Here is a 26,591-nt window from a genome sequence, read left to right as displayed (position 1 = left end):
TGTCATTCAGATTATTGGAGGTTCTTAGCACTATATACCAAGTTGTAAGTACAGATTTGCAGCTCCAATTGATTGGCTTATAACGCCTCCATGACAGACTTACCCTCATATGTCCAAAAAGCTGCCAGGACAACTAGCTCATCATGAACCTAAGGGTTTGATCTCCAGGTGTGCAGAAACAAAAATAAAACTCATTAACAAGTGGTGACAGCTGTGGTGCATGCTTTTAGATTGCTAGTCATCATGATTATGCTAATAGTTATCAAAGCGACATATGATTTGAAACATGTTTATTTTAATAGATATTCTTCTTTGAACAACCAAGGATGTAAAAAAGAATACCAACAGTGAAAAGTGAGTGCCTTCCACTTATGTTTTTTTTCTTTAAAAATAAAATAGCCTGTCTCTTCCCCCTTGTTCAGAAACTGTTCTAAAACTGAAAAGAACAAAACATAAAACAAAACCAAAAAGAGTGGAAGGTTTCTTGGCAATTATAAATATAGTGGTTGGAACAGGGGTCTGAAAAGGCTCACATGTAAAGAGCGTACGTTTATACACGACAGTAACGACACTCGGCACTGCCTGTATCAAGTTTATTTGTAAAAAAAAAACAGGATCCTTCTGTCCAGTATCAATTCAATGTGTTTATGACAAGTAAATATGTACATTCAGCTCTACCAGTGTGACGTGCCCATTACCCCCTCTATAATTATGATCGTCTGTTCAGGGGGAGTAGTTGTGTGAGTATGTGTATTCTGAGTAGTAATCTTGTTCACCTGGCCTGGGCCAGGGGCCTCCAGGTGGGGCTCCTCTACCTCGGCACTCCCCTAACGACCCGGGACCCATTCCCCTAGAAACCATGCTCCCGCGTTCCATACCCCCATCCATCTGTCCAGGCATGGCACCTATACAGCTGAAGCGACCATCGCTAAGTGGATGTACACTGGCCACTCCGCCTCGACTACCTCCAGTACCTCCAAGGATTGGCAGCATTGGCCTAGCTATTGAGCCCCCCCTGGTGGCTACAGAGGCAATAGCCATGCCCGCTCCAAGGCTTTCTATACTGTTCACTGGAGTCCGGCCCCCCTGACTTCCAGGGGTACTGCCACCAGAAGTGCCTGTCCTCTCCCTCTCCCCACTTTGGGTGAGACCGCTGTGGGAAACAGAGCCAGGCGTGCCCCCCCCCTGGCTGTTAGGTGTTCCACCTCCTAACCCCCATGGGCTCTCCCCAGGCCCACTGAGTGTCCTGTCCCCCTGCTGGGTGGGGGTCCCATTAGTGCTGGAGCTGACCCCTTCCAGGTAGCTGAGCTGGGCCATTTCGCTCTGAGAATAGCCCAGGCCTAAGGAGGCAACAGCAGGGTCTGAGTATGTAAGTGCAGTGGATGGAGAAAAGGAAGAGACCTCTATAGCTGTGCTTGACAGAATGCTAGTACTGCTGGCTATAGAGAAGGATGCTCCAACACCAACCCCTGCTGCTCCCGTATCAGAGCCAGGCATCCTAAATGACTGAGACTGAGCCCCACCCAACGTGAGATGTGGTGGAAGGGGAGGCTGGGGGATGTCTGATAGGGTGAGGGGGGCCTGGCTGGTCAGAGGCCGTGTGGTGAGAGTTGAGCCTGGGGCTGTAGTAGGTGCTGTGGCTGGGTGTCTGTAGTCCTGTTCTTGGTTACTGCTGCAGGGTGAGGCGGGGTAGGCCGGGGAGGCCGTGTAGCCGGAGGAGCCAGAGTAGGATGCCCACTGGGTGGAGGGACACAGGAAGCTCTGGTGGGGGTTGACAGCAAACGCTCCTGGCGAAGTGCTGCCTATGTCTGCCAAGCCTGCCCTCCCAACCTGGTTAGAGGCTTTGAACTGGGAGATGGCTGATTTGAGAGCAGCGAAGTCGGCCAGGTTGGCGGTGCCGCTGGAGTAAGAGATGGAGGAGGGTGTGTGTCGGCCAGGGGTGTTGAGCTGGTCGGGAAGAGGGGGGCGGAAATCGTCTGACTCAGGTAAGGGGGGCTGCTGGGTTGCGTCCCCCATGCCCCCTCCTGTTCCCCCCTCCTGGCTTTGGGCAGGGGGCTTGGCGATAGGCTGGTTTTGGGTGTCGTCATCAGAGTCCAGCGACATATCTTCCTCTTCTACACACTCGTCATGCACTACTGAGAGAGGAGTAGAGGGGAGAAAAAGTGAGAGGAGAGGGGGGACGAGGGGAAGAGAAGGAAAAGGTTATAGATACATTCAAGTAAAATATTTCACATTTGGCCACACGTTTTTGAAAATATCTTGCCATCACAAAGAATTATGCATTTGAATTGTGAAGTCATTGTTCATGATACCCACCAGTAGAGGGCGGCGTGGGCAGCTCGTTCAGATCGCTGCAGCCAATTAGGCTGTGAAAACTTGTCATGATGTCATCGATGTTCGCTATCACTATGCCGTTCCTGGAGTACTGCAGGAACATCTCAAACCGCCTCTCTTTAGGGGCAAACAACAAAAGAGGGGTGCTCAACTGGAAAAGTAAATATTCTGATTTACAAACAGAAAAATGCCTTATAGAGAGATTCTCAAAGCAGTGAGTGAGGAAGAGGATGATAAATGATAATGTTGTGAAAATTATGATGGTGGTGATACCTGTGAGGAAGATGATGTGGCGGTGCTGGGTGTGGTTAGCCTGGAGCTTGACCAGGCAGTCTAGATCAGGGGCCTGACGTGATTGGGCGTCACACTCGTGGTAAGGCAGGAACTCCACCAGGTGCTTCTTCTGATAGGCTGTTAGCAGGTTCAGAAGAGCCATGGCATCACTGTTCAACCTATGAGAGGAGAGAGGGGGGTTGGGATGTCTGTCTGACGTAATCACTCCTCTTTCACCCCAGCTGACAAACTAACCCTGATTCAGATGACCATCCAACCCATGCTAGATTATGGAGACATCATTTATAGATCGGCAGGTAAGGGTGCTCTTGACAGGCTAGATGTTATTTACCATTCAGCCATCAAATTTGCCACCAATGCTCCTTATAGGACACATCACTGCACTCTATATTCCTCTGTAAACTGGTTATCTCTGTATTTCCCTATCGCAAGACCCACTGGTTGATGCTTATTTATAAAACCCTCTTAGGCCTCACTCCCCTCATCTGAGATATCTACTGCAGCCCTCATTTTTAAAATTTCACCTTTATTTAACCAGATAGGCCAGTTGAGAACAAGTTCTCATTTACAACTGCGACCTGTCCAAGATAAAGCAAAGCAGTGCGACAAAATCAAACACAGAGTTACACAAACAAAGGTACAGTCAATAACACAATAGAAAAATCTATGTTCAGTGTGTGCAAATGTAGAAGAGTAGAGAGGTAGGCAATAAATAGGCCATAGAGGCACTGGAGTGATGATGTGCAAGTAGAGATACTGGGGTGCAAATGAGCAAGAGGGTAAGTTATAATATGGGGGTGAGGTAGTTGGGTGTGCTATTTACAGATTGGCTGTGTACAGGTACAGTGATCGGTAAGCTGTACGTACTGACAGCTGATGCTTAAATTTAGAGAGGCAGATATAAGACTCCAGCTTCAGTGATTTTTGCAATTCGTTCCAGTCATTGGCAGCAGAGCACTGGAAGGAAAGGCGGCCAAAGGAAGTGTTGGCTTTGGGGATGACCAGTGAAATATACCTGCTGGAGCACGTGCTACGGGTGGGTGTTGCTATGGTGACCAGTGAGCTGAGGGGCAATTCCTAGCATAGACTTATAGATGACCTGGAGTCAGTGGGTTTGGCGACAAATATGTAGTGAGGCCCAGCCAACGAGAGCGTACAGATCGGAGTTGCGGGTAGTGCATGATGCTTTAGTAATAAAACCGATGGCACTGTGATAGATTACATCCAAATTTGCTGAGTGGAGTAAATGACATCGCCGAAGTCAAGGATCGGTAGGATAGTCAGTTTTACGAGGGTATGTTCGGCAGCATGAGTGAAGGATGCTTTGTTGCGAAATAGCAAGCCGATTCTAGATTTAATTTTGGAGATTGGAGATGCTTAATGTGAGTCTGGAAGGAGAGTTTACAGTCTAACCAGACACCTAGGTATTTGTAGATGTCCACATATTCTTCATATTCACAAGTCAGAACTGTCCAGAGTAGTGATGCTAGTCGGGCGGGACAGTGCGGGCAGCAATCGGTTGAAGAGCATGCACTTAGTTTTACTTGCATATAAAAGCAGTTGGAGGCCTCGGAAGGAGTGTTGTACTGCATTGAAGCTCGTTTGGAGGTTTGTTAGCACAGTGTCCAAAGAAGGGCCAGATGTATACAGAATGGTGCCGTCTGCATAGAGGTGGATCAGAGAATCACCAGCAGCAAGAGCGACATCATTGATGTATACAGAGAAAAAAGTTGGCCCGAGAATTGAAACCTGTGGCACTCCCATAGACACTACAAGAGGTCTGGACAACAGGCCCTTCGATTTGACACACTGAAATCTATCTGATAAGTAGTTGGTGAAGCAGGCGAGGCAGTCATTTGAGAAGCCAAGGCTATTGAGTCTGCCGATAAGAATGTGGTGATTGACAGAGTCGAAAGCCTTGGCCAGGTCGATGAAGACGGCTGCACAGTACTGTCTTTAATCGATGGCGGTTATGATATCGTTTAGAACCTTGAGCGTGGCTGAGGTGCACCCATGATCAGCTCGGAAACCGGATTGCATAGTGGAGAAGGTACGATGGGATTCGAAATGGTCGGTTATCTGTTTGTTAACTTGACTTTCAAAGATTTTAGAAAGGCATGGCAGGATGGATATAGGTCTATGACAGTTTGGGTCTAGAGCGTCTCCGCCTTTGAAGAGGGGGCTGACCGCGCCAGCTTTCAAATCTTTAGGGATCTCAGACAATACGAAAGAGAGATTGAACAGGCTAGTAATAGGGGTTGCAACAATTTCGAGAAACAAGAAAACAATAAAAATAAACATAAAACATGATATCATGCTGCCTGCTACTCAGGCCCAAAAGCTAGAATACGCATAAAATTAGTAGATTTGGATAGAAAACACTCTGAAGTTTCTAACTGTTTGAATGATGTCTGTGAGTATAACAGAACTCAACCTGAGAAAATATCCAACCAGGAAGTGGGAAATCTGAGGTTTGTAGTTTTTCATTGCCTATCGAATATACAGTGTCTATGGGGTCATATTGCACTTCCTACAGCTTCCACTAGATGTCAACAGTCTTTAGAACCTTGTTTCAGGCTTCTACTGTGAAGGGGGAGCGAATAAGAGCTGTTTGAGTCAGTTGTCTGGCAGAATGCCATGAGCTAAATCATGCGCGTGGCCATGAGAGGTAGCTGCGTTCCTTTTCATTTCTAAAGACAAAGGAATTGTCCGGTTGAAACATTATTGAAGATTTATGATAAAAACATTCTAAAGATTGATTCTATACATCGTTTGACATGTTTCTACAAACTGTAATATAACATTTTTAACTTTTCGTCGGAATTAAGCGATCGCGCATTAGGATTACTGGGCTAATCGCGCGAACAAAAAGGAGGTATTTGGACTTTATCGAACAAAACAACCATTTATTGTGCATTCCGATCAAGATCATCAAAGGTAAGTGAATATTTATAACGCTATTTCTGACTATTGTGACACCTCTCCTTCTTTCGAAAATGGCTGTATGATTTTCTGTGGCTAGGTGCTGACCTAACATAATCGCAAGGTGTGCTTTCGTCGTAAAGCCTTTTTGAAATCTGATACAGCGGTTGCATTAAGGAGAAGTTTATCTATAATTCCATGCATAACACTTGTATCTTTTATCAATGTTTATTATGAGTATTTCTGTAATTTGATGTGGCTCTCTGCACTTTCACAGGATGTTTGTTTGAGACAATGCATTTCTGAACATACGACACCAATTTCAAATGAGGTTTTTGGACATAAAGATTAACTTTATCGAACAAAACACACATTTATTGTGTAACAAAGTCCTGTGAGTGCCATCTGATGAAGATCAAAGGTTAGTGATTAATTTAATCGCTATTTCTGACTTTTGTGAGCCCCCTCCTTGGCTGGAAAATGGCTCTAATGGTTTTCTATGACGAGGTGCTAACCTAACATAATCGTTTGGTGTGCTTTCACAGTAAAAGCCTATTTGAAATCAGACACTGTGGCTGGATTTACAAGACATTTATCTTTAAAATGGCGTATAATACTTGTACGTTTGAGGAATTTTAATTATGGGATTTCTGTTGTTTTGAATTTGGCGCCCTGCAATTTCACTGGCTGTTGTTCAGTTCATATCCCAGAGAAGTTAAGAACAAATTCTTATTTACACTGGCCAAACCCGGACGATGCTGGGCCAATTGTGCGCCACCCTATGGGACTCCCAATCAAAGCCAGGTGGGATACAGCCTGGAATTGAACCAGGGTGTCTGTAGTGACGCCTCAAGCACTGAGATGCAGTGGCTTAGACCGCTGCGCCACTTGGGAGCCCCGGTTAAAGGTCCCCAAAGCACATACATCCCTGGGTCACTTGTATTTTTAGTTCGTTGCAACTAGCGACTGGAACAAGCTGGAACACACACTCAAACTGGACAGTTTTATCTCAAGCTCTTCATTCAAACACTCATTCATGGACACACTTACTGACAATTGTGGCGGCATTGCGTGATGTATTGTTGTCTCTACCTTTTTGCCCTTTGTGCTGTTGACTGTGGCCAATAATGTTTGTACCATGTTTTGTGCTGCTGCCATGTTGTGTTGCTAACATGTTGTTGTCATGTGTTGCTGACTTGCTGTTATCTTAGGTCTCTCTTTATGTAGTGTTGTCTCTCTTGTCGTGGTATTTTGTCCGAATTTTTTTAATTAAGTATAATTTTTTTGAAAATTCCAGCACCCGTCCCCGCAGTAGGCCGTCATTGTAAATAAGAATTTGTTCTTAACTGACCTGTCTAGTTTAAAAAAGGTTAACTAAATAAAATAAATACTAAAAAAATCTAAATACATAAGATGAAAAAAAATAAAAAGTTATTGATGAGAGCATGATATCATGTCCTATGTTTAATAATGTTTTTTAATTTATGTATTTTGTTTTTTTAGCGTTACAGAAACGTCCCAGAAACGTTCCTTATTGGTTGATAGACTTTCTTGCCAGTCTTTGTATGGGCTGGACGATGTTACTGAATGGCTTACATGCTCAATGGTAATAGTGGAGGTAATTACTGACCTGCCCAGCTCTTTGAGTTTCTTCTGGGACTTACAGTGGATCTTCCACTGCCAGGGGTTCTCTGGAGAGCTTTGTTCCTCTAGGAACCCCAGGAATGCCTGCAACCGGTCTGCACAGGAAACACAATAATACACAACGCATTACTGATCTGCACAGGAAACACAATAACACATTAACAAACAACACTTTATACTCGTACTGACCCCCCCCCGCCCCCCACATAAATGACCTGTCATGAGAGTTCAGACTTTTCCACTCCAAAAAAAAACACATGGCTTATGCCCATCTGCTATGTAGTCAATCTATGAACACTTTACTAACCAGAATGTATTTCTTTAAATTTATTTTACCTTTATTTAACTAGGCAAGTCAGTTAAGAACAAATTCTTATTTTCAATGACAGCCTAGGAACATTGGGTTAACTGCCTGTTCAGGGGCAGAACGACAGATTTGTACCTTGTCAGCTCTGGGATTCAAACTTGCAACCTTTCGGTTGCTAGTCCAACGCTCTAACCACTAGGCTACCCTGCCGCCCCAGTAATGGCAGCTGCATGGTACATAAGCAACAATGGAATTCTAACGGTAAAAATCTGACCAAATACTGTTTCTAATGAGTATATTCAACAAACAAAAGAAAAAAGTCCTCTCACTATCAACTGAGACAAAACCGTGACTCGTCAGTGAAGAGCACTTTTTGCCAGTCCTCTTAGAGACGGTGGATTTGTGCCCATAGGTGACGTTGTTGCCGGTGATGTCTGGTGAGGACCTGCCTTACAACAGGCCTACAAGCCCTCAGTCCAGCCTCTCTCAGCCTATTGCGGACAGTCTGAGCACTGATGGAGGGATTGAACATTCCTGGTGTAACTCGGGCAATTGTTGTTGCCATTGTCCCGCTGGTGTGATGTTCGGATGTACCGATCCTGTGCAGGTGTTGTTGTCTGCCACTGCGAGGATGATCAGCTGTCCGTCCTGTCTCCCTATAGCGCTGTCTTAGGCGTCTCACAGTACGGACATTGCAATTTATTGCCCTGGCCACATCTGCATTCCTCATGCCTCCTGGCTGCATGCCTAAGGCACATTCATGCAGATGAGCAGGGCATCTTTATTTTGGTGTTTTTCAGAGTCAGTAGAAAGGCCTCTTTAGTGTCCTAAGTTTTCATAATTGTGATCTTAATTGCCTACCGTCTGTAAGCTGTTAGTGTCTTAATGACCGTTCCACAGGTGCATGATCATTGTTTATGGTTTAAGCATGGGAAACAGGGTTTAAACCCTTTACAATGAAGATCTGTGAAGTTATTTGGATTTTTACGAATTATCTTTGAAAGACAGGGTCCTGAAAAAGGGACGTTTATTTTTATGAGTTTATATAGTATAGCTGCATGTTATCTCAAAATCCTCTAACGATGGCATTTATCCAACTTCATGGAAAGGACCGGTGACCGAAAACTCAAGATATTCACACGTGGAACCCACGTGACTGTTAACAATGACTGTTAAGGAGATTTGCGGAGACCAATTCAGGCGGCTCACCGTGAGTTATGAAGTCTGGGTTGAGGACAAACTCGTCAGATACGATGAATCCTCCAGAGACAAAGAGCTCGTTGTAGGTGTGGTTCTTCACATCGTCTAGACTGTCCACTCCAGCAAAGCTCACCATGGACAGCTTCTTCAAAGACACCAGGGCTGGGATCTGACAGGGGGAATGGTTCAGAATAAATCATTAAATAAGACACATACATACAGCTTTAAATTCATCCTCAACACTTAACATTGAAATGTACATTTGTGTGAAACAGAGGTAATGACCATGGCCAGACTAGTTACCGCAAGGAGCATGTCTTCCAGCTCTGCCTACATATTCAATTAATGACACTATGTTTATCTCTGTGCTGCATCCATGTTTTTTGTTGGATTTAAAAATCTATTCCACAGGTCCAATTAGAATTTCAATATTTCAGATTTTTTTCTGGGGGGCTAATGATAATTCTCTCTGGACAGACATTCTGTCTGGTGCCGTGGCAATGATGACTCATCCTAGCAGCCAGCCAGTCAATCGGGCAGTCAGTCAGCCGATAATGATGATGTTACCTTGTTAACGTGGGAAGAGATGTCCTCGTTCTGAATGATGATGAGCAGTTTATCCAGATTGCTGTTTTTCTCCAGGAATGTCTGGGGGTTACACTCTGTGTTACCCAGGCTCATCAAATACTCCTGGGACAGGGTGAGAGACAGAAAGAAGGGCTTTAGAACAGGATAAAAGACATCGACACACATCACAAAACCAAATTGACATGGTGAAGATAAGGGAATGAGGGAAAGAGGAGTCGTGCAATATTGTAAACAATTTTTTTAATGGCAGTAGTGTTCTGCAGTAAAACAAGGAGAATACAATGAAGTGGGACTCTGCTCGTCTTCCAGAGGAGAAAGTTATTTTAATGATGTTTGTAGATCAACAACATGAGGGAACTCTTGACAAGTAAGCCAGGGGAGAGGGGGCTGTGAGAGGGGCTTGTTTAGGCCGGGTGGGGGTGCATTCTGGGGAGCCCATGGTGGCCTGGGAAGGGGAGTAGATCATTCACAATGCAGATTATGATGCAGGTTGACATTTATTGGGACGAGTCTTGTCCTGAAGGCAGAACTGAGCGATTTCAACGAGATGGGCCATCTACAAAGTCAAAATTGGCTATATTGTAAAAATTCTCTTTTTGGTCTTAATTTAAGGTTAGGGTAAGACATTTGGGTTAGCGGTGTGGTTAAGGTTAGGTTTAAAAGTTAATTTTATGACTAGCTAATGCTAATCTGCAATATTTACAGTGGACAGAGAAACTTTGGATAAAGGTATTGGAGAAAGGTATTGGTGAAGCGTTAGCTCAATCATTGGCGAGAAGGAGTTCATCTGTGGGCAAACATTGACAACATCAGTGCTAATCATAAGTGAGGCCTACAGTACCTTGATCTCCACACAGATGTCACTCTCCTCATCTCCAGAGTGAATGTAAAACTTGACCGTGTTCTTCTGCACGTCCTTGAAGATCTCCACCAGGCTGCTGAACACCTCAGGCTTCAGCTGGCCTATCAGTAGTCCAGCGGCTGAGGCCGGGGTCAGGGGAGAGGGGGCTGTGAGAAGGGCTTGTTTAGGCCGGGTGGGGGTGCATTCTGGGGAGCCCATGGTGGCCTGGGAAGGGGAGTAGATCTCACACTCTGAGGAAGATGGCTCAAACTTCCTCTTCGTGGAGGGCTTCTGTGCTGCGGAGGGGTTCTTGTGTGGCTGTTTGACTGTACCAAGTTTGTGCCGGCTCTGGGAGGAAGAGGCGCTCTTATCCTGAGGGGGCTGTGCTTTGGTTTTGGGGACATGCTTGGGGGTGGGGGACGTGATGGGTACAGGGTCAGGGAGGTGGACGAGGGCAGTTGGGGGTGGAAGGTGAGGGATGGGGGGAAGGGGAGAGATGGAAGTGAGGGAATGGGGTGGGGAAGGGAGAGTGAGAATAGGAGGGTTAGGGGTGAGGTGGATGTGATGAGGAGGTGGGGGGAGAGAGGGCATGGGAGGGGCGGGGGTGAGAGCATGTGGAGGGGGTGGCACAGTTGTGAGGGGAGCACAGAGGGTAGAACAAGCCCCATGCGCTTTAGCAGAGTCAGTGTGGCGGAGTTGGGGCACCAGCCGGCCCATCCTCTCACACAGGGTGTTGACGTGGCCCTGGACAGGGACAGACACGACATAGGGTGCCACAAAGTCTGAGAAAGAGCTGTTGGGCTGCCAGGCGAGGCGCTGGGGCAGCCATGGGGACAGCTGGGAGTTGTAGTAGATCCTCTGGGTCTCCATGAGGCCCTGGATGGAGTTAGAGAGGCAGTGGAGCCCCTGGCTAATGATGGTGTCCAGAGTGCTGGACGGCCTGGCTGGCCTCTCCACCTTGCGGTCCCTCTCTAGGGAGGTGCCCCTGGCTACCCTCTCACTTTCCAGGGAGGCTCCTCTAAGAACCTTGTCCCTTTCCAGAGAGGCTCCCCTCAGAGCCCTCTCCAAGGAAGCCCCACTGGCTACCCTTTCTATAGAGGCTTGCCTCATAACAGTCTCCTGCTCAAGGGAGTCACCACTCTGACCTCTCTCACCCCCCTCCAGACCTCTCCTCTGCTCCAGGTGGCTGTCAGTCAGAGCATCAAGGAAGGGGAAAGGTTTGTCTGTGTGAGAGGCCAGATCCAAGGTGAGTGGTGGATTTTCTGAGCTGTGGTGTTGTTCTCCTGGAGAGCCGGGGCTGAAGAGGCTGGCCAGACTGCACTCCGTCTGCTCCTAAACAAACACCACCACCATCACCATGGTTAGTCACAATACTCCATCACAACACCAGAGGATTCAGTACATTCAAAGAGTCCGTCTGAGTCCGTACTTCATTTTTTCTCACAAACATCTCACCTCCAGGCAGTCCTGTCGGGCCTGCTCCACTCGCCCTGCGTACGGCGCTCCAGCCAGGGGCTTCTCCATGCTGGCCGTGCCCGTGGTGGGCTCCCCGTGGTCGGGCAGGTCGGTGGCGGCAGCACCCTGGGCCATGGCCTTGTTGAGGGTGGAGAGCAGGATCTTGAGCAGGCGCTGGGTCTCGTTGGCTGAGGATGCCTGAGAGGAGTTGCCCCTGTCCCTCAGGTCAGTGTTGTAGATCCCCATACTCTCCATTACTGCTGCCAGGTTGTAGTTCCCACCCTCCCCCTCCTCCTCCCCCTGGGCTACTGGGAGGACGGAGACAGTTTGGTTAGGATGGATGTAGCCTCACTTACCAGGTTTATACGGTAGGCTTCTACAGTACACACATGGAAAGGTTAGAAAGGATATTATTGACTATATAGGCCTAGATTTAAATGTTAAATCAGAACCTGAAATCAATATTTTCTCTTTGGTTGGCGTATAAATGTTAAAACACTATTATTATTATTATTGAACACTACTGCCCTACTAAACTTATGACTCCCTCCCACACTTGTTCTTTCCCTTATTCTTCAGTCTTGCACACACCGACACCCACCTATCACTCTCTCCCACACCAACTCACTCATTCTTGGGAGAGACAAAGGTTGAAGGTCCTCCGATACACAACCCAACCAAGCCAAGCCGCACTGCTTCTTTAACACAGCGCGCATCCAACCCGGAAGCCAGCCGCACCAATGTGTCGGAGGAAACACTGTGCACCTTGCAACCTTGGTTAGCGCGCACTGCGCCCGGCCTGCCATGAGACAAGGACATCCCAACTGGCCAACCCCTCCCTAACCCGGGCGACGCTAGGCCAATTGTGCGTCGCCACACGGACCTCCCGGTCGCGGCCGGTTACGACAGAGCCTGGGCGCGAACCCAGAGTCTCTGATAGTACAGCGCCCTTAACCACTGCGCCACCCGGGAGGCCCCTCTCATACAATATTTTGCTCCCTCCCACACCATCCGGCTCTCTCACACAAACACACGTCACAGGCTCACCTCTACTGGGCTCTCCGTTGCTGAAGTGGGCTCCCCGTAGATATTTATACATGGCTCCTGATTCGTCCTCCTCTAGTTTTCTCTTCAGGCCGTGGGGGCCCTCCCAGGACCCATCATCACCCCCCTCGTCCCTCTCCTTCTCCCCTGGCTCCTTCACAAGGGCCTTCTTATGCAGCTGGATCAGCTTCAGAAGCTGTTTCATCTTTTCCTTATCATAATCACTCTGGGCTAGCCTGGACCTCTGGGGAGGGGCCCCTGTCCCTGCTGCAGCCCCGTTAGAATGGGCCTGGGAAGTCCCCCCTCTCCTACTACTGCTACTGCTCTCTGGAGGCTGCCTCTCTGGTCTGTCCGACCCTCCTGAGCCCCCCCAGTCTGACACAGGGCTGTAGTCCGTGGTGGTGGGTGCCGGGGCAGACGGGGGCTGGTTGATCCTGTCCATCATGTCCCTGGCCTTGACCATGGGGAGGACGTAAGCCGAGGAGGGACCATGCAGGTAGGAGCGTAGCAGACCCTCCATGTTGGATTTGGGACGGGGCACGGGGTGCATGCTGCCCCTCTCATCCAGGTTCTGTTGGTACTCTGGGACAAGGAAGGCCCTGACACTGTCCCTCCTGGTCAGGTAGTCTAGGGCCTGGCGCTCCACCCCGGTGCTGAGGTGCTTGATGTCGGGGGTGGAGCGCATCTTCAGCAGGGCGTAGTGCAGGGCTGGGATGAATGGTTCCATGGAGACCAAGAGGGGGGGCTGAGTCTCAGATGACAGGGGCTCCTGCTCTGGGGGAAGAATGACAGCAGGGACATGGTCAATGGATGTAGTGGTTAAAAGTGCATAAGGTGCACATAAAAGGCTCTTACTAGAAATCACATATCAAGGAAAAATAAGCTGCAACTGTGGTTTGAAGAAGGATCTTTTAGAATACTTACTGTACTTAATGACTCCCCTGGACTCCTGAAAGATAAACAATGCCTGCAGGCTCTTTTCAAACCGCCCCTGTCGTTCTAGAATACACAAAACAACTTCCTCGGTAATAACCCACACAAACAACATGTCAGATCAGTTGAGAAATGAGAGGTGAGAACGAAAAAGACGTGATAAGAGATAGACAAGACATACCCTTGGGATTAACCATCTGAGTAGATGACAAGAGGAAGAGAAAGCCTTTATCAAATAAAGGCTTCACTAGCACCTACACAGGGGAGAAACCGAGACGTTAACATTCACTACATCTAAACAAACACTTTACATACATACACTGCAGCTGTGCAACACTATTCTTGACTTAACATTACAGCATTGGAATTACCTGATTCTCATTAGCTCTACCGATTAAAAACATATGGGGAACAAATGACAGCACCCCTTCTAGGGAATTGAACAATTCAGCTACTCCACATTTCAAACGTCATAGGGGACCAAATGGAAGACTGGGACTTTATGACACTATGATCCATCCCCGCATCCCCCTCCCCACTCCTTTTCTAGTCTTCATGTGTAACCATTCAACTGTGACGTTATGTTCTTTAATCACTTGTAGTCCCCTGCACAGTCCCCAACCCTTATATGTGTTAGTACATTGTCAGTTGTTATTTTTATGTCCCGTTAAGGATTTTTGCTGATGCAAGGTACATTTCATTGAATTGTAAATATATAATTCTGTATTATCTTTCTTGATTAAACATCCGCCAGAGGAACAGTCAGGGAGTGACTCACCATCCTCTCTCTCTCCAGTTTGTGTATTAGTCCTGATAAAGTGCTGGTGCTCGCTTTTCCCTTCCCATCCACCACCTCAAACAGGCTGCAGTACATCCCACACTTTAGCACTGAAACACACACACACACACACACACACACACACACACACTTTGGTAAAAACACACACACAAAAAACACCTACACAGTGATATCAAGACTCCGGGTGACAGTTCCTACATTGTTGTTAGTCAGATTCAGTGTTGTTGTCGCTGTTGCCATTCTATAGCAGGGGTGTCAAACAATGACTCAAACCAAATTGAAACTGTGCAGATATAATGGTCCACCGTTTCTTGATTGTGTCCAGCTTGCTAATAATCACCGAAATGAAAGCTAGACAGTCAGGGAGCATCAAAAATTCCAAGAATGATGGACAGAGGACATTTTTTTTTTAATGTTGATGGCAAAGAAATATGTATTTTCAGTGTGGCCTCTCTGGACCTTGTTGAAGACCAAATGAGGCACCCAGGGGCAAAATTAGTTTGACACCCCCGTTCTATGCCTATGTACTGCTGTCTTCGTCAGAGAATAGATGAGCTAAACTAGGAGTAAGGCTATAGAGGTATGGAGTGTTTCTGACCTTCTCGTGTTCCGCTGTAGGTATCCCAGGAAAACAGAACAGAGGGAATCTTCCTCTTCACCTGGTCCAGCTGCATCCCCATACTCATCTCCAACTTCTCCGCTCTGCAAATAGAACACACACACCCGTTAATCTACTTTTTATATAACTTAATATTTATTAACTATGAATTACAACTGACAGCCATGTTTTAGTTATAGAAATAAATACGTGTATAGATAATAAAGGGGTACTCACAGTTTGAAAGGGAGGAAATGGCGTGTAGAGGAGCACAGACACACCTGGCACAACTCCTGTCCCTTGTTCACCAGCGGCCCACTCCACACAGTGTAGCTACTCCTCCCTGGCAGGCAAATTAAACTTTATTTAAAGTGCATTCAAAACACTTTACATTTGCAATAGAAACAATGGCCCCAGTCACAGTTTAAATATGGACATAGTCAGCCAACATACAAGCTAGCTATCAAACTTCATGCTACAATACCTACTTAAAAACAAACATTGGCACAGTTTTTATTTTTTTTATTTAACTAGGCAAGTCAGCAAAGAACAAATTCTTATTTTCAATGATGGCCTAGGAACAGTGGGTTAACTGCCTTGTTCGGGGGCAGAAAGACAAGATTTTAACCTTGTCAACTCGGGGATTCGATCTTGCAACCTTTCAGTTACTAGTCCAACGTTCAAACCACTAGGCTATCTGCTGCCCCACACATGCATACACACACAATATGCGCACTATACATGCACATGGATTTAGTACTGTAGATATGTGGTAGTGGTACCATTCTTTCACCTCTACAATTACAAAATCCTTCAGTACAAACACATTAAAGCAGAGAGATAATGTGAAAAAGAAGAAATGGGAGCGTACTTCTGCTTCCTCCTTCACAGACAGTGCTGTTGAACCTGTGTGCAGCCATAGGTGCAGCAGCAGACTCCTTGCCTTTGTACTGGAAGGACACCACAGCGTATGGACACACATGCCTGGGCCGAGACTTGATCTCATCAAAAGCAAACTCATAGAAATACTGCTGCGTGAGCTCAAAGGCCCTGTATGACAGCAGGGAAGTGACCCGTGTGGCGTTCTTAGAGACATGACAGTCAAACTTGGGCGTGGGGTCCAGTACACTCTTGGGCATGTTCTCAAAGATGCTCTTCAGCCGGCCCTGAGGGACAAACACATTTAATGGGTTACAGATAATTTAAACTGATGTGGTATACAGGCTGGTATATGTTGCAGGGATGCAAAATGGTGAGGGCCCAAAAAGGCGACACTTTCTTTTGCATTGAAACATGCAAAAATTCCCTGCTAGGGGGAAATGCATGTTTTAAATAATTAAACAAAGAATATGATCTACATGATCAGTCTCTGTGTGTAAAATAAAAAGTGGTTAATGTGAACCTAACTCACAGCAACAAAAAAAATATGAAAGCAATCCAATGTTATTTGTTGCCTATACTTTACTGCAAATGACACTCAAGTCTTGAGAAAAAAACAATACACTAATATGGCAGTTAGCCATGACAGCCTTTATAATAGAACGCTTGTGACCACACACACATCTAAATATTGCACTTGGGGGGAAAAATCTTAAAGTAGAAATAGAATGAAACAAACAGGCATTCTATTTTTGCTCTATTATAGTGGCCTCTATGGTAGACATTGATCAAGTGCACAAGGTGAAAAAATAACGTTTACAGAGTAAAACATTTAACAATCCCACCCTCACTCACACACAAGTGTTACTGTCAAGTTCAACACAAAAGCAATATATTTGGACTACACCATTATTACATTGTACACTTTCTGCCTGTGGACATACATCTGTTCTACAATGTGCCAGCAGAGCATGATACCCTTTGTTGGCATAATTGGTCTCTTTCAGGCAGAGTACACCTGGCATACCCCTTTTAATCCACTGTATTGAAAAAGAGGGAACGTGTGTGTGGTGTTCCTTTCACCTCTATAGTGGCATCCAGCTTAAGCCAGGCCCAGCACCATCTACACTTCATCCCTGAATCAACTTGTTTAACAAGCAACTCATCATTTGCACCTAACTCTCTCATTCTGAAAATGAACCACATGCATTAGACGGAAAACATAATTTCACAGATAGTAGTTAGTTCGTTAGCTAGTTAACAGTTCAGATTCCCTGGGTCCAGTGAGCAACTAACGCGTTATAACTTGAGGAATGGCAAGGAGTCGTTTACCAGTTAATACTATAGCGAATTGGTTAGGTTACTAACGCTTGCGCATCTGATGTTATAACCTTAGTTAGCTGTATGACTTTATTAGCCAGCTATTTTTCACACCATAAACTCAATTATTTGGTCAGTTGGCTAATGTTGCTCAACATTTCTCTGGCTAGTTAACGGAGAATTCGATTCAGCTAGAAAGATACTTAACAACGCTAACAATACTTATTCCACCACACTTATTCTCCCTCACCTCAAACTTTCCAAATGCCAGTTGTTTCTCGGGTTACAGCTCATGAAGTAGCTTCATCACCTTCTCACCCCCCGTCTCCGTGGTCAGGCTTCTCACCTACCTCTTCGTTATCGTTCAGGGGACACACTGCTGTAACTGACAAACTGCCTTTCCACTCTCCCTCTCTTTCCAGAGCACGCCCTGATGCAGTAACCAGCACATTGGTTGTCTCTTCTCTCTTCAGTCGCGTGAAGCATTCTGTTGTTATGTGAACAATTGGCTGTTGTTATGTGAACGATTGGCCTTGGATACAGCCAGTATTGCTCCAAACGTGTATCACTCGTTTGCTTACAGCCAGTAGTGATCCAAAGCCCCCCCAACCCCAAAAAAACTTTTCTCATCGGATCTACACGAATCACATAGGTCACCTATTTTGGATTCAAAACGGCGAATTTCGCCGAAAGGTGATGTTGGTTGCACTCAACGCTAGGCTGTAGCAATGTAAGCAACTATTTTCTAGGTATTCATAAGATACATATAGTTTCAAGTTAGATAGGACATTTATTTACCCTCATGACTTTAAATACAACAATGTCTCCACAGGTTCCTGCTTCAAACGGGTTCATTTGAAGCAAATCAGAGAATTTGGACAGATAAACACCTGAAATGACAAAACAAAAGTAATGTCAAGCACAAACTAATGAGACAAAAACAATTCATAAAGAACTTTCACTTTTGGCAAATCTAATTCTGTGTGTGGGCTAATATTTTATGACTGAGGTTTGAGGCAGTGTAGTTCATGTATTGTAATAAATATTTCACCAAATACTCAGCTGTTGCTAGGTCATGTATTGGGTATCTTGTCATGTAGCTGTATCTGGTAGAAATGCTAAGCTGTCCATCAGTGGACAAAGCTGCCCTTACTGTGCTGAGGCATACAGCTTTTCATCATTTAGAGACAGTCTTTAAACATTAAACTTGTTCAAAAGCAGATCAACTTCAAACTGACATACACCAGGCCCAAAAACACAAGTGCATTAGCGAGAAAAGCTGTTCTTCTTGAGTCCAATCCTTAGAAGGTGAACAGCACAAATTTGACATTTGCAAACTCTCCCTAAAAACAACATAATGCATGACATTTGGTAATTAGTACACAGGCGCACACACACACACACACACACACACACACACACACACACACACACACTCACCCATTGCTGGATTTCCGAGTGCAGTGATCCTGGAGTGTCCCACGGACAGACCCTTCTCACAAATCAACGGGAGCTGGAAAAAGTAATTCACAAATTATAAGTCAAAAAAGAAAGAAAAATGGTTTTAAGGGAAAACCAGGAGTAAAGCAGCAAAACTCAGATTGTAGACCTAATGCATAATCCAAAGATCCAGACTTCACTGTAGCAGCAACAGCAGATCAGAGTAGTAAATCAATGAGCTGTACCACACGCCCTGGTGAGGCAGGCAGGCCCTCAGGCTCACCTTAGACTTGTCTGGGAACATGAAGCAGTAGGACTCCACCAGCTCTGGGTCTGTACGGCCCTCCTGCTTTAGCTCCCTCCTCTTCTCAATGAACTGGCACACACACAGGAAACCATGACATCATGAGAAAAGATGTGAGCACAGCAATATAAAGGGGACACTGGTTTTGTGGGTGGGTGAAGGAGATATGAAGTACGTATTTGTTATTGGTCGTGCAAAATTATCAATTAGCATTTTGGGCCAGTCTGGGGACAATATCAGCAGTGGGTAATGTGTTTTGTTTGAACATTAGGAAGTGGAGCTGTTGCAAAACTTCAAATAACATCTTAACATTGACAACAGCCAGAGGCTAACTGGGGGGGGGGGGGGGGGGGGCTTGCTGATGCTACCTCTTTTTCCAGCAGCTCATTGTGAATGAGCCTGGCTTTGCTATAGGAGAATGTCCCTCTAGACGATGCATCCAGGTAGGAGGAGGACAGAATCTTCACAAGGCCCTCAAAGTCCCGGGAGTCAGGGGGCAGAAACTGGTACAGGCCTAGGAGGAGAGAAGCAGTGGATTAGTGTTTGGGATGTGGTTGGCACAACATAGAACAGGATGACATTGTTCATTTGTATACATTCTTACTTTTAAGCATTCAATAGGCTACTTTCTGGCTATCTGGTCAGTTTAAACTGTCAACAGGGATTAGTAAGTGTGTTTAAGAGGGGGCAGACTTGGAAAAACATGTTTCACACTGTAATGACAGTTCTTTACAGAATCCCATTTACTCTGATTTGAGAATAGCATAGCAGAGCTGGCATCACACATATGCATTCTGAACAGCTTGCCCCTACATCTAAGCACTTTATGGAGATGTCAAGAGATTAGACAGGTATTAGCATTATGCTTAAACCACCTTCCCTCCGAGTGACAAGGTGGATTTTTCTTCTCCGTATTGCTTATACACAAGTGCCTAGAGGGTCAATCTGGGATTGGGCACATAAGGGTTGTGGAGGTGGTGTTGTGTCTGTAATGCTTGGAAGCACTGCAGAATATCAGGATGGTGCTGCAGCATAATCAGGATGAACTACATTTCCTTACAATGACACCACACACATGCCTATTGACGCCACACACACTTTCACACTCACCACATACGCAGCTGCTTCTGCTGCTCCACATACACTACTGCTACAGCTCAGTCCATCTATCCCGTTGCCTTGTTACTTCATTCCTACCTATATGTCCCTCAATAACCTCGTACTCCTGCATCTCAACTCAGTACTGGTACTCCCAGTGTATAGCCATGTTATTTTTGCTGGTTGTTATTCATTGTGTTTTACAGTATTCCTCTTGTCACTATTTCATCCTTAATTCTTTGTTGGTAAAGGACTCATATGTAGGCATTTCAGTGTCTACACCTGTTGTTTACGAAGCATGTGACAAATACAGTTTGAGGAGAGGTTTAATAAATTGCCAGGTATGGAAAATCGCATTGGGCAAATAATATGGCAGAAATGGCATTTGGGATCCAGAGTTGGGGTCAATTCATTCCGTCCTATTCTAAAATGGAATGTCATTTCCCACTTAAAAAGATGAGAGATGCCTGTAATTTTCATCATAGGTACACTTCAACTATGACAGACAAAATGAGAAAAAAAATCCAGAAAATCACATTGTAGGATTATTAATGAATTTATTTGCAAATTATGGTGGAAAATAAGTATTTGGTCACCTACAAAAAAGCAAGATTTCTGGCTCTCACAGACCTGTAACTTCTTCTTTAAGAGGCTCCTCTGTCCTCCACTTGTTACCTGTATTAATGGCACCTGTTTGAACTTGTTATCAGTATAAAAGACACCTGTCCACAACCTCAAACAATCACACTGCAAACTCCACTATGGCCAAGACCAAAGAGCTGTCACAATTGTAGACCTGCACCAGGCTGGGAAGACTGAATCTGCAATAGGTAAGCAGCTTGGTTTGAAGAAATCAACTGTGGGAGCAATTTTTAGGAAATGGAAGACATACAAGACCACTGATAATCTCCCTCGATCTGGGGCTCCACGCAAGATCTCACCCCGTGGGGTCAAAATGATCACAAGAACGGTGAGCAAAAATCCCAGAACCACACGGGGGGACCTAGTGAATGACCTGCAGAGAGCTGGGACCAAAGTAACAAAGCCTACCATCAGTAACACACTACACACTCAAATCCTGCAGTGCCAGACGTGTCCCCCTGCTTAAGCCAGTACATGTCCAGGCCCGTCTGAAGTTTGCTAGAGAGTATTTGGATGATCCAGAAGAAGATTGGGAGAATGTCATATGGTCAGATGAAACCAAAATATAACTTTTTGGTAAAAACTCAACTCGTCGTGTTTGGAGGACAAAGAATGCTGAGTTGCATCCAAAGAACACCGTACCTACTGTGAAGCATGGGGGTGGAAACATCATGCTTTGGGGCTGTTTTTCTGCAAAGGGACCAGGACGACTGATCCGTGTAATGGAAAGAATGAATGAGGCCATGTATCGTGAGATTTTGAGTGAAAACCTCCTTCCATCAGCAAGGGCATTGAAGATGAAACGTGGCTGGGTCTTTCAGCATGACAATGATCCCAAACACACCACCCGGGCAACGAAGGAGTGGCTTCGTAAGAAGCATTTCAAGGTCCTGGAGTGGCCTAGCCAGTCTCCAGATCTCAACCCCATAGAAAATCTTTGGAGGGAGTTGAAAGTCCGTGTTGCCCAGCAACAGCCCCAAAACATCACTGCTCTAAAGGAGATCTACATGGAGGAATGGGCCAAAATACCAGCAACAGTGTGTGAAAACATTGTGAAGACTTACAGAAAACGTTTGACCTCTGTCATTGCCAACAAAGGGTATATAACAAAGTATTGAGATAAACTTTTGTTATTGACCAAATACTTATTTTCCACCATAATTTGCAAATAAATTCATAAAAAATCCTACCTGGATTTTTTTCTCTCATTTTCTCTGTCATAGTTGAAAGTCTGTGTTGCCCAGCAACAGCCCCAAAACATCACTGCTCTAGAGGAGATCTACATGGAGGAATGGGCCAAAATAAAGTGTACCTATGATAAAAATTACAGGCCTCTCTCATCTTTTAAGTGGGAGAACTTGCACAATTGGTGGCTGACTACATACTTTTTTGCCCCACTGTAGCTATATGCCCATGAGAGCAACTTGTATGAACTTTGCAGGCTGTGCCATCATAATTCTGCATCTTCTCAACTACAAAACCAAACACATACAACCTGTGAATATAGCAGGCACCATTGCATAGCTGGAATTCTTTCCGATGACAATCCAAGCAGTGGACCCATGACAAAACAGGCTTCCACTGCCCATGGTGGTGTCCATTGCATAGTTGTCTAAAGTCGTCCACATGCTCCCCAGACGAAACAGTTTGTGCATATATTATGACAAGATTGTGACGTTTTTGTTATTTATTTTAAACATTTTTTCTGGAGGCAAGCCGAAGTATACGCCCCTTTGTCGGTGACTGGTTAACAGTAGAGATTCTTCAATAAAGTCTGTTGTCATTCAACGAGAGACAACTTGTTCTCATGTTAATTTTTTCATTGAGAAATACTGAACCAAACATCTTTGTTAGATATAAAATTGCGCGACTAAGATGTTCTTGGCAAATAGCTCAAAATGAATGACAGATTTCTTGAGATATCTTAAACTAATTCTGACCATTTCGGTTAGGGCGTCTCAAAAATGGACAAACAGTACTATTGCATTTTTTCAAGCGAAGGTCTTTTAAAGGAGTATGCTAGCACATTTGTTCGGTTCGGGTAAGCGCCAGCCGAACTGAAGCATTCTGACGCCAAAAAAGGTTGATGTAAAAGCCAATAACAGCACAGTAACCCATCTGAATAATGAACTAGCCTAGATAGCTAGCTAATACCAAAACAGTCCTTGGCAGCTTCTCCCAGTATGGCTACACTCCTGGATTGCCAATGGGTTCACTATTTCGAGTGAGCACGGGATTAAAATTAGAATCTGGACTTATCTTCACAGATTTGATACCGATTATGGAAGACAAGGGACGACGGCTGACTATCTTTGAAGCTTCACTGAAGGGCCATGGTAAAAAGTCTAGATGGGTGTAGTGTTTGTGCAACCGAGTGGACTTCTCCACTATAGTCATTTTCCACCAAAAAGCCTTCAAATTGGGTCCTCGGCTGAATACCATCATCAAAACTACTTTTTCTCTCCACATCAGCCTGTGTAGACCCAAGGAAAATGGAGGCTTGATGGGCAGTTGGCTGATTAATCAGACTGAGATACATAATTAAATTGGTATATAGCCTGAAACATAGAAGTGCAAAATCATGGAAATGTTCCTTACAAGACAGAATGTTTACATGGTTTTGCATGTCCAGCTGAAGGACCAACCGCACAGACAACCAGTTTAATTTGATTAAACATTCTGGCTTGTAAGAAACATTTCCACGATCTTGCACTCCTGTTTCAGACTGTATACCAATTCAATAGCGGAAGTGCTCAAAGATGGCGGCCCCAATGCATTTACCACAAATTCCTTGTTTTGCTAAGTTCTCAGTTACTCTTTTTTTGTTTGGTCATTAGCAGAGTATACGTGATTACAATTTTATTTTCAAGACGCGGCCAATTTGAAAATCTAAAAAGTAGATTGTGTGGATTTATTGGCACATTGAACCATATCGCACGCCATAGTTTAAAAACTCAGTAGATGGTGCTAAAACAAAGACATATTGGAATTCTGCCATCTTTATGCACGTTATCCATTGTATCAGTCGGGAGAGGCTATACGGACACGCCAATTGATGACATATGTTGCACAGCTGAGTCAACTGGAGACAAATGGATTCGGTTCAGTCAGTCGTCCTGATGAGCCCTTCCCAGATATAGTTTATGCTGGCTAACTGGCAACCACAGAAGCATGACGCTAGTTCAAACTTGTCAAAGAAAGTGAAGTTTATTTCGATGGGTGAGGGAGAAATAACTTGTAGCATTGGACACCATCTGGACATCACCATGGCATGCCATTTAGCTAACGTTACAGAAAGCCGGTGTGAATGACAGTACAACGATGTTGTATCGAGGTGCAATTCTCACTGGTGCTTCCCACTGGGCAGCTGTATCATTTATTTGTATTTAACATTTATTTAACCAGGAAAGTCAGTTAAGAACAAATTCTTATTTACAATGACAGACTACCCCAGCCAAACCCTAACCCAGACGATGCTGGGCCAATTGTGTGCCGCCCTATGGGACTCCCAATCACGGCCGGTTGTGATACAGCCAGGATCTGTAGTGACGCCTCTAGCACTGAGATGCAGTGCCTGCTGCATCACTTGTGGTAGCTGGTGGCCAATTTGTTCCATCCCACTTGATTTTATTTATAGTGGGATAACAGCCTACATGAGAAATAACTTGTAATATTTATAGTAACCATCTGAATGTCACCGTCAAATGGGGAGAGTTTGCACCCGCTTGCCGGGCACTGCTGTCCTGCAGTAAGGAGTGGAAGGTAGCTAGATCAGAGATGGAGAACTCAGAATTATTTTTTATTTTTTTTATAAATTAGGAGTCGGGGTCTTATTTTAGCTGAGAGTTAAGATAGTAGAATACACAAGATGAAATTTCAAAATTTGGTTGCGCATCAGCAGTTTCTCTTATGTCAATCAAATAGTTCAGGTCAGCTAAAATGTTTTTAGATTGGTAAGTTAGTCGAGTCAGCTATCTAAACTTGTAGTAATAATGGTCAAATTCTGACCGCAGGCCCCCATTGGTTTTGTTAGTCACTCTCCCACCCTATGGAAAAATCTGTAGAATTGCCAGAAATGTGCTTAAAAACTGACAACCATTCTCTCCACCCCATAAAATTAGTCAAAGAAAAGTTGTAGTGTAGAATTGCGGCAAACTTACTTCAAAAGTACATTCTCCACACCCCATGTCAAAATGTGTAGAATTGCAATAAATGAACTCTAAAATAAAAAAAACTCTGTAAATGTTTTGCTCGCATGGTGGGTGAAGGAGAGGCCCAACAAAAGGCTAGGAACAGCTCTGATTGCATGTGTGGGTACAGACCCACGAGTCACTTTGACCCCTCATGATGAACTGAGTAGCCCCTATTCACAGGTACCGTAGTGGTTAGAGTATTCGGCCAGTAACCGAAAGGTTTTGCTGGATCAAATTCCCAAGCTGACAAGATAAAGAAATTTGTTCTGCCCCTGAACAAGGCAGTTAAACCACTGTTCCCCTTCAGGTTGTCATTGTAAATAAGAATTTGTTCTTAACTGTTAAATAAATGAACATTTAAAAAGTTGCCCATCCCTAAGCTAGATGGTGTAGCCAATATCAGGCCAGGATAACAGCTAAAGCACATTTATTTTAGTGATTTTCACAAAATTTCTTTGCTTCTTGAAAGTCAAATATCTTGAAACTCTGACTGAGGATATGCAAAACATTTTGGGACTGTATCAACAATGGACTAACGTCAAAAAAAAAAAAAGATAGTTCGGATTTTCCCTTTATATTCTGTTTTCTTTTATTTATTTGAAATACCCTGACAATCACGGAAAGTGTCTGAACACTCGAAGTCCCACCTCCGGCAGGCAGATAAGTCTCACATTCACGCTGAAGTTTCTAGCCACAAGGGGCTCATTATGACTGACTGAACTGAATCCGTTCGTCCCCACTCAACTCTCGCTGCGCGTCATACGTCATCAATTATGGGCACCGGGAGTATCTGTATAGTCCCTCCCTTATCAGTCTGAATAATCACGCAAGATGGGCTGCGTCTCTTCACGTGCTTCCCTCCTTGCGCCTGGTCCGAAACTTACCTGCAATGCTGAGCGAGTACGGGAACCGATATTACGTTAACAAAGGCAATAACGAGGTTTGCGCGCAATAAACTAGCTACCCTCTGCAGATGGATCACATTTAACCATGTCAACCATCTAAATTCAGCCGGTAGGGAACGCGGGTTTGCAACATGCTGCACTTGAATTATGACACAAGCAGCCTCTGTTGGAAATAGTAGAGAAAGGGCACAACCTTTCCGTTCCTTAATCTTCCTCGGTATCTGAAAATTTCTCCTTGGCAACTGTTCAGCCGGTCTCTGGCCGGGTAGCGGTGAATTATTGGAGCTTCTTGTGTCCGTGTGCCCGCTCCTCCGCCGCTCAGATGCTTCTTGTTCCGGCATTATACGGTCTTCACATCCAGTCTGATCGCCATTTTGGTTGGATGTGGCCGAGATGGCGGCTGACCACGAATTTTTCTTGCTATCGCCGCTCTCCACGTCGAGCTCGCCGGTCTTCAGACACTGTATGCCCGTTTTTCTCTCCACTTTGGAGTTCATGGCCATTTTTCAGGCACCGTGAGCGTCTTTCGCGGGCAATGTAGTTGGTTACTGCGCCGCTTCACTAACACACTCTCCTTCTCACCCTGTCTCCGCCATTGTGAATGACGTATGCCTTCTTCTCCACCACTGCAAAGCGCTGTCGTCACTCTGTTTACGTTCAAGAAAAGCCGCGCCTCCTACAGGCCCTTAAGTCAAATATCTTTCTTTGGGACAGCTGCTGGCTGAGCGTCTACCTTAGTGGACAATCGTAGAACTCCTGACTCTCATAACGGGACTCTGCATATGAGTATGACCAGGGCGTCATGCACCCCACAAATCTGAAGTATGTCGGGGCGGCAGGGTAGCCTAGTG

At 45.1% G+C, this 26,591-nt stretch overlaps 1 protein-coding gene across 3 annotated transcripts; it reads right to left on the bottom strand.

Moving 5' to 3' along the window:
* Nucleotides 1-275: 275 nt before the first annotated feature.
* On the bottom strand, nucleotides 276-26,359 carry LOC135504677 (protein TASOR-like). 3 transcript variants are annotated; one of them, XM_064923450.1, is made up of 20 exons: nucleotides 25,934-26,359; nucleotides 19,271-19,416; nucleotides 18,882-18,974; nucleotides 18,599-18,671; nucleotides 17,957-18,048; nucleotides 15,831-16,125; nucleotides 15,197-15,302; nucleotides 14,960-15,063; nucleotides 14,341-14,450; nucleotides 13,744-13,816; nucleotides 13,554-13,628; nucleotides 12,633-13,403; nucleotides 11,586-11,893; nucleotides 10,131-11,462; nucleotides 9,269-9,391; nucleotides 8,711-8,870; nucleotides 7,181-7,289; nucleotides 2,608-2,786; nucleotides 2,317-2,451; nucleotides 276-2,135 (listed from the first exon to the last, which is right to left on the bottom strand). In XM_064923450.1, the coding sequence occupies exons 1-20, from the start codon at nucleotides 26,241-26,243 to the stop codon at nucleotides 724-726; spliced, it is 6,006 nt and encodes a 2,001-aa protein (XP_064779522.1). In that variant the 5' UTR covers nucleotides 26,244-26,359; the 3' UTR covers nucleotides 276-723. The 3 variants fall into 3 exon arrangements, with proteins under 3 accessions (XP_064779522.1, XP_064779524.1, XP_064779523.1); XM_064923452.1 differs by having other exon boundaries at nucleotides 276-2,132; XM_064923451.1 differs by having other exon boundaries at nucleotides 11,586-11,890.
* Nucleotides 26,360-26,591: the final 232 nt, after the last annotated feature.

Source organism: Oncorhynchus masou, chromosome 18 (genome assembly GCF_036934945.1).
Source record: "Oncorhynchus masou masou isolate Uvic2021 chromosome 18, UVic_Omas_1.1, whole genome shotgun sequence".
Taxonomy (NCBI): domain Eukaryota; kingdom Metazoa; phylum Chordata; class Actinopteri; order Salmoniformes; family Salmonidae; genus Oncorhynchus; species Oncorhynchus masou.
Note: the sequence above shows the minus strand (reverse complement) of the source record. Positions and strands in the feature narration are given on the sequence as shown.